Source organism: Drosophila takahashii, chromosome X (genome assembly GCF_030179915.1).
Source record: "Drosophila takahashii strain IR98-3 E-12201 chromosome X, DtakHiC1v2, whole genome shotgun sequence".
In the NCBI taxonomy this organism is placed as follows: domain Eukaryota; kingdom Metazoa; phylum Arthropoda; class Insecta; order Diptera; family Drosophilidae; genus Drosophila; species Drosophila takahashii.
This window is the reverse complement of record NC_091683.1, coordinates 12,876,051-12,882,893: the sequence shown is the minus strand read 5'-3', so window position 1 is coordinate 12,882,893 and position 6,843 is coordinate 12,876,051. Positions and strand designations below refer to the sequence as shown.

The following is a 6,843-nucleotide window of genomic DNA, read 5'->3' as shown; positions in this document are numbered from 1 at the left end:
CGAAAATAAGGCTAAGCCCATTCATCCCATTGTTGGCCGAAAACTGCGCGTAACGATGTATTAATTAAGCGACGACCGATGGCTCAATGGGTTCGGTAATGCCATGACATGAAGGTGGAAAATTTTTGTGTTTAACATAAGTTCGATGAGTTGGCAGAATTCCACACAGCCAGAAAAGTAGATGTTGAGGGACCAAAACCAGTGAAAAACATTAACTAATCGATGCTTAAAGATTTTTGTTTAAGAAAAAGCATTTATTTGTGTGAAGAAAAAAAATGTTGTATTTTCAAATTAGTTACTTTTTATTATCTGATTATTTGTAAAAAGGTGACCCCAAACTAAATTTCAAACCTCCTTAGGTTGATTGTTTTGGTTTTTATTATTGGGTTATTATATGTAATTTTATTGATGGTTACTATTTTGACTTATTTTTATGTTAGCTATGTCAAAGTTTTCAATGGGCTACAAAGAAGTGACTCTGACGTAAACTTTTACAGCTCATAACTTTAACATTTTCATCAGGATCACCAAGTGGTATACATCTCACTGTTTGTGGCTTAGCTATCTAGTTTGCTGAGCTACTTTTATTTTACCTTAAACAAAGTTTCCGCTGAGTCTAAGAAAGGTGACCCCAAACTGGACTCATAAATTCAACTGCAGAATGGCCAGCGAGGGTATATACATTTTGCCTCGGTTTCATTTCGGTTGTGGAGAGCAGGAGTCAATGCTCTAGCCTGGGGTCAGCTATCAATCAGGGTTTAATCGGGAATAGGGAGAGGACGGTGGATGGGTTAAAGTCGCCGAGGCGAAAAGAGGGGGAAAAACTCGTTGCTCGACAATCATTTACCGAGCAGCTTTTGGCTTTCACTTTTCACACATGCCGCAATTAATTTCCGTTTGATTGTTTGTCTCTGTCCGGACTCCGCCTTCAAAGCCCCCGTACACGGAATCCTATTTGCTTCCCACACAGCGAATGCGATTTAATTGCTTTGGGGCCCCAGTTGCCGCGACTTAAGCTCAGCTCGGGCGCTTTTCCCCAGCTTTTCCTCTGCGCCCTCCCCGCATTTTCTCGCTCCACCCCCTAGCTGCATTTTCCAGTCGTAAATAAAGTGCTAAGCGCGGACAAAGGTGAGGCATTGCAGGTGGCAATCAGATGGCAGAGAAGACTGCCATGTCAACAACTTTGCCGTGCAAGTTTTATTTGTTCAGTTCATTTGGTGCTGGCAGAAGCAAAGCATAATATGGCACATTCATAAGCGCCAGGGTTGCCAAGCGACGCGTCGGAAAGTGTGAAAGGTGTTAGGGTTTTAGGGGGACAACGGAATAAAGCCCTGAAAAGTTCCCTGGGCATTATGCTTTATTTTTCACGTTTAAATTTGAAATTTAAGTTTTTTCTAGTTAAAATTATTTTCCTTTAATTGTAGAAAAATTAGTATTATTATTTAAAATCAAAAGTAAGAAAAAATAGGTTTTCGAAAAAGTTATGATTTAAAATACCCTGTAAAAGTAGTAAATCCATTTATTTTTCGTCTCTCAAACTTAATTCGATTTTATTTTTTTCAAAAACTAGGCAATGAGAAGAACGCCAGACACAAATGACAGGGTATATTAGACTTAGTAAAATCGTCTAGGTAGTCAACACACACAACCGACACATTCATACACACACACACCGTTTGAACAAAAAAAAAATATAGAGGAAAATCGAAAAAAAATAATAATCAAACGGCGAATAAAATCATACCTGGTACCTGGTATCTAGCTAATCGCAGAGTTGCACCTGAATCGCGTGCAACTTGGACGCCCAGACGCGTAGAACTGATCCGTTGTCAGCACACCACCGCACCAGAGACTCCTTTGGATCGCCCAGAATACAAAAGTACAAGAGTACCAAATTCGTAGGTTCAAAGTTCAAGGCGCCCGAAAGGACTGAGAGTGGACCCCCGGACCCAGCCGAGGGCCAGTCGGGCCCAAAGGTCGAGCGGCTAGCTGCAGTCGAGCCCCGGGTTCGAGCCACAGCGTCAACTGGTTCCAATCCGGTTTCTTTTCCACTTTTGATAGTTTTATATTCAGGTGAGTTAAAAATTTGAACAATATTATTTATTATCAGGAACCGAAATTATAAATTTTATTTATTTTATTTTTATTTTATAACTTTAACTTTTATTTATTTATTTTTATTCTCCATCATATTATTAAATATTTTATTTATTTATTCCCGATCCTTAATTGTTATTCATAAATTGCTTAAATGACATTTAAATATTTCCTAGTTTATATTATTTCAAGAAAGCATGTTTATAAATCCGTATATTTTTATAAATATTTTATTTATTATAATAATACTATATTAAATAAAATCTCATTTTAAAGGTTATTATTAAAGCAATGTATTTTTATACGCCTTTAATATTTGTATTAAATTAAATTAAATATGTCATCATTTTTTTTAATAATTTTTTTTTAATGAAATATTTTTAATAAAAATTTTTTAAACTGATCTCAGGATGGTCATCAATCTGAATCCGGCCACCTCGTCGAGCGCCAATGCCAGCGGCAGCAGCGTGGGCGGCGGCAGCGGTGGCGGCAGCGGCGGCAGCAGCGGCGGCAGCATTGGCAGCCAAAGCGGCAGCATCATCGGCGGAAACGGAAGCGGAGGCGGAAACGGAAGCGGAGGCGGAAACGGAAACGGCAGCGGCAACAGCACCGGAAACGGAAGTGGCGGCGGTGGCGCCACTAGCAACCTGATGGGCATCATCAGCCACGCGGTTTTCGAGGGGATCGTCTATTTGCATGTGGTATGTGCGGGCGAGGCGAGCGCCAAGTGGATCACCCTAGAGGAGGCGCTGGCCTACTGCCCCACCGGCGTGGTTGCCTACACGAAGCTGAAGGTCGCCGAGACCTATGGCGTGCCGATGGACATTCTATTCGAGTGATGGCGATGGGACCGGAGATCATGATAGACTGGAAGTCTCCTGGGGGATTCCCCTCTCGTTCGGAGGACTCTGAATCTGACTTTTTGCCATTGGGCAGTCGGCATTTGAACTTTGGCACTGTTCGCAGCACCAAATCAATGGAAATCAGTATTCGGTTGCTTGCGTAGAGACTTCTACGCCCCGTCTATGTACATTTTTTCGTGCTTGTTTCCTCGCTCTACAACCACAAACCAAATTTCTAGTTCTGGCGTTATGCAATTTTCCCGAAAAAAAAACAGCAATTACCACAGAAAGTATAGAATACTAGCCGGGGATAAAAGATCCGAAAGATGTTTTCACGTTCGGTTCAATGAAGAAGAAAACTGGTTAAACTTTTTTGACTGCAGGACGACATATGTATACCACATAACTTTGGCACGGCTCCAGGATAATTCGTAACTTTTGCTCATCAGAAATGTATGCTCGAAAATGCTCGAAATAATCCATAAAAATCTCAAATAAATGATTGTCAAAACTTAGATTTGGTGGTTTTATTAATTAATAGTTTTGGTTTTTATTTATAGCAAGTAGTATTATAATATTATTAATTATAATATTATTAATTAAATTTTAAGTCAATTTTTATCAAGATGGTTACGAAAATAAATTTAAAAATATACATTTTGTAAATAAATATTTAAGTAGATTTATATCAAGACTGTAACTAAAAAAGAATTTTAAAAAAATACATTTTATAGATATTAATTAAACCTAACTAATTTTCTTATTTTTCTAATCGTTTACCATTTTTTGTTCTCTCCAAGGAAGTCTGGCCAATGGCCGTGTTACGAAAAATGAAATCTCCAAGGCTCTGGCCATCGCAGGATTCATTTACCTTGGCCGCTGACCGCCTCACGTGCCCCCGTGGCATTTGTCAGCCGAGAAAGGACGAGGAAAGGAGGAAGATGGATGGGCTGAGCGGAAGTTTAAGGAGCCTTTGCCACGCAGCCGCCACACGGCGTATGCGTAATGCGGCCAGCCCACAGAATTTGGGCATTTCAATTGCAAATTAGCCAAAAGCCAACGTCAACGAGCGGCCAGCCACGCCCACAGTCGCCCCGCAGCCGCCCCCTTTTGAAGTGCGCCTCGGGTTTTCCTTGCCTTTTTCTTTTTCCCTCAGCCTGTAGGTCTGTGTGTGTGTGTGCGGCAATTTGAATGATTTATGTTGATTGCGTATAATTGCATGTTGTGTCCTTGTCCGCCCCTTTGTGCCCAGGTGCGTTTGCCGGCCACGTGACAAATTCAAATCCCCGCCACTCCCTGTTCTCCCCGCTCGGTATTGTTTCGGCATTCCCATTTCCGCTTTTTCCGCCCTTTCCGCTTTTCCGCTTTTCCTAACCTCAGACATTTTGCGGCGCATTGTTGCTGGCGCTTTTATGACGCTCCATCTGTCAGCGGCTTGTTGCTTGGTTGCTTGTTGGGTTGGTGACACCAGAAAACAGGAGACAGGAAGCGGGGTGGAAAGCCAGGACCCACATGGACGACAGTCAGCCAGGCTGCTTATCTAATTACGCGCCCAAAAGCACGCAACACAAAAATGCCAACCAACTTGTCTTTTGCGGCACGACGTTTCATTTTTCTAATGCCAGCCAGCCAGTGGAAAAGCGGGTGGAAAATGCGGTGGGTCAGGATCTTTGCTTCTGAGCTTCTCTGACTTTTGCCAAATGGCAGGCGCTCGCGCATTTATTTCGCTTGTAAACGAGCGCAATTTGCAATTTGAGCGCGTCCGCTTCGCGTGTACTTTCCCCAGCTTTCTCTGCCCCTTTCTACACACACAAACACACACACACTAAAAGAGGGGTGTGGGCTGTCCGTCCTGTCAGCCATTTGCAATTGAATATTTATTTGCATTGCCCACGGCTTTCGTGTCGGGTGTGGCGCAACTAAAAAATTATTACGCATACGCAGCGTTGTCAGTCGACGGAAAGAGGGAAAAATAACGAATCAAATCATGTGAAAGGAGGAAAGGTGCAGCACTTTTTCCTAATCAGGCAAAGTGTGACCGGAATTTTTGGTGCTTACAAAGGGAATTCGTTTCGAAAGGTCAGCGAACTTTATTTTGTGAACATAGGTTAGTAACAAGTTGGACTTAATGCAGGATTTGAGGTAGTTTTTACATTGTAAGTTTGTTTTTATTTATTTTCTTATTTTCTTGTAGCATAATTTATTTTTCAACTGCTTTATTATTCGCCCTGGTCACACTAGATTGTCTAAAATGTCTGCAATTCACTCAATGTTTATTGTTTAATTTGTAAAATTTGTTAAGGCTATAGGCAGAATAAAAACAAACTTCCCAGCACAATTTTGGCCTCTAAAAAGTAATTGCTTCGCAAACATCCAGCGACCTGGTCACACCAATTACGTGCCATTCAGCCGGATGCTGGAAAGTGGTGCAGCCACACTGAACAACCAGCTAATAAAATGTACTTTATGCTCGAACGTGCGTTGACTGTGAAATCGGGATAGCAAAAAAAAAAAAAAGAACGAAAGGGGGCCTGGCGATATCCCTTGTCTCGCTCGCCTCACGCGGCTGCCTAATTATAATTTTGCATTCTGCTGCCGCATGCAAAATTCATGAACGAGCAATGTCATTCCATTTCTGCCTCTGCCCACCGATGTTAACATAAAACTTGACAGCATCCGGGGCCAAACGAGGGGTCAGCTGGGGGTCAAAGGTTGATCAAAGCGAACACATCAACGTTAAGCGTTTTATGGCCAAAATGTGCGTTTCCCTGCCTGGGTTTCTGCTTCGTTTTTTTTTTGTTGTTTTTGCGCTGATTCGCGCAACTTCCAGTGCCACATCCACTTCCGTCTTCCGCTTTCCTTTCCGCTTTTCTGCAAATGTTGCAAATCTTCGCGAAAAACTTGTCGTAAAAATATTTCCATCAGCCAAAATAAAGCAGGAGCGATGTGGAGCGGCGGATGAAGATGAAGCTGCCAGGAGCGAAAACGAGGTGGAGGGCGGGATAGTATAGTATAGTATATAGTATGGTATGGAATGGGGCAGATAAGCACAGTATAGCTCGCCAGCGTTCGCAATGAAGCAATGAAACTGGCAATAAACAAATGGCACAAACGGCAACGGATGTGCAAAAAAGGAAGCAAAAAGTGAGAAGAGCTGGGAGAAACGGGCGAAATTAAATGGCAGCGAGAAAGGAAACGAATTGGCAGAGACCCTGCATAAAAATAAATGGTATATGCAGCTATTTAGGCTTAAGTATTGAAATATAACTATTTTATTGATATTTTAAAAATATATTATATTATATATTATATTATTAAAATACTGTATACCTAAATATAAATTGTAAAAGGTTATATTAAAATTATTATATATTAAAAAAAAAATATATATATAAATTATTTTATTATCATATTATTTCGTAAGAAATTAAGATGATAAACTATAAGTTCTCATATTTATCTTCTTCATTAAGACCTATATAATTTTACCAGATGCGTGGGAAAAATTCCTGGCAAATTACCGAGCATTATACCCTTACAAGGCGAGGATCCAGCTGCGATGGCGCAAAATGCCACCGGAAGACGACGTCGCGGCGCCAAAAGCAGCGCATTTCCAGTGGCGGCGGTGGGGTGACGGGGGGTATTCTGAAGGGGGGTTCCGGGCGTGTAATGGGGCTTTTCGGGGCGCGGCGAATTTATGAAGCATAAGCTGCATAAACATTAAGATTAAGACTCGGCGGCGATGAAGACGAAGATGAAGCGACCCCAGGGGCGGGGTTACGGGGGCTACGGGGGCTAAGGCGGCATTAGCGGGGGGCGAAAGGGCGGCCAGCAAAGAGGTTGGCAAACAGGCGACGCTTGCAACATTTTAAGTGTCGATAATTTCGGTGCCTGGGTACTCGCT

The 6,843-nt window shown here is 42.0% G+C and overlaps 1 protein-coding gene across 1 annotated transcript; it reads left to right on the top strand.

The window, feature by feature from the left end:
* Window positions 1-1,596: 1,596 nt before the first annotated feature.
* LOC108055505 (uncharacterized) lies at window positions 1,597-3,454 on the top strand. The gene is made up of 2 exons (XM_017138872.3): window positions 1,597-2,073; window positions 2,507-3,454. The coding sequence occupies exon 2, from the start codon at window positions 2,508-2,510 to the stop codon at window positions 2,934-2,936; it is 429 nt and encodes a 142-aa protein (XP_016994361.2). The 5' UTR covers window positions 1,597-2,073; window position 2,507; the 3' UTR covers window positions 2,937-3,454.
* Window positions 3,455-6,843: the final 3,389 nt, after the last annotated feature.

Excerpts from the sequence above, each read along its gene's own strand:
- LOC108055505 (XM_017138872.3), top strand. The coding sequence starts at position 2,508 with ATGGTCATCAATCTGAATCCGGCCACCTCGTCGAGCGCCAATGCCAGC.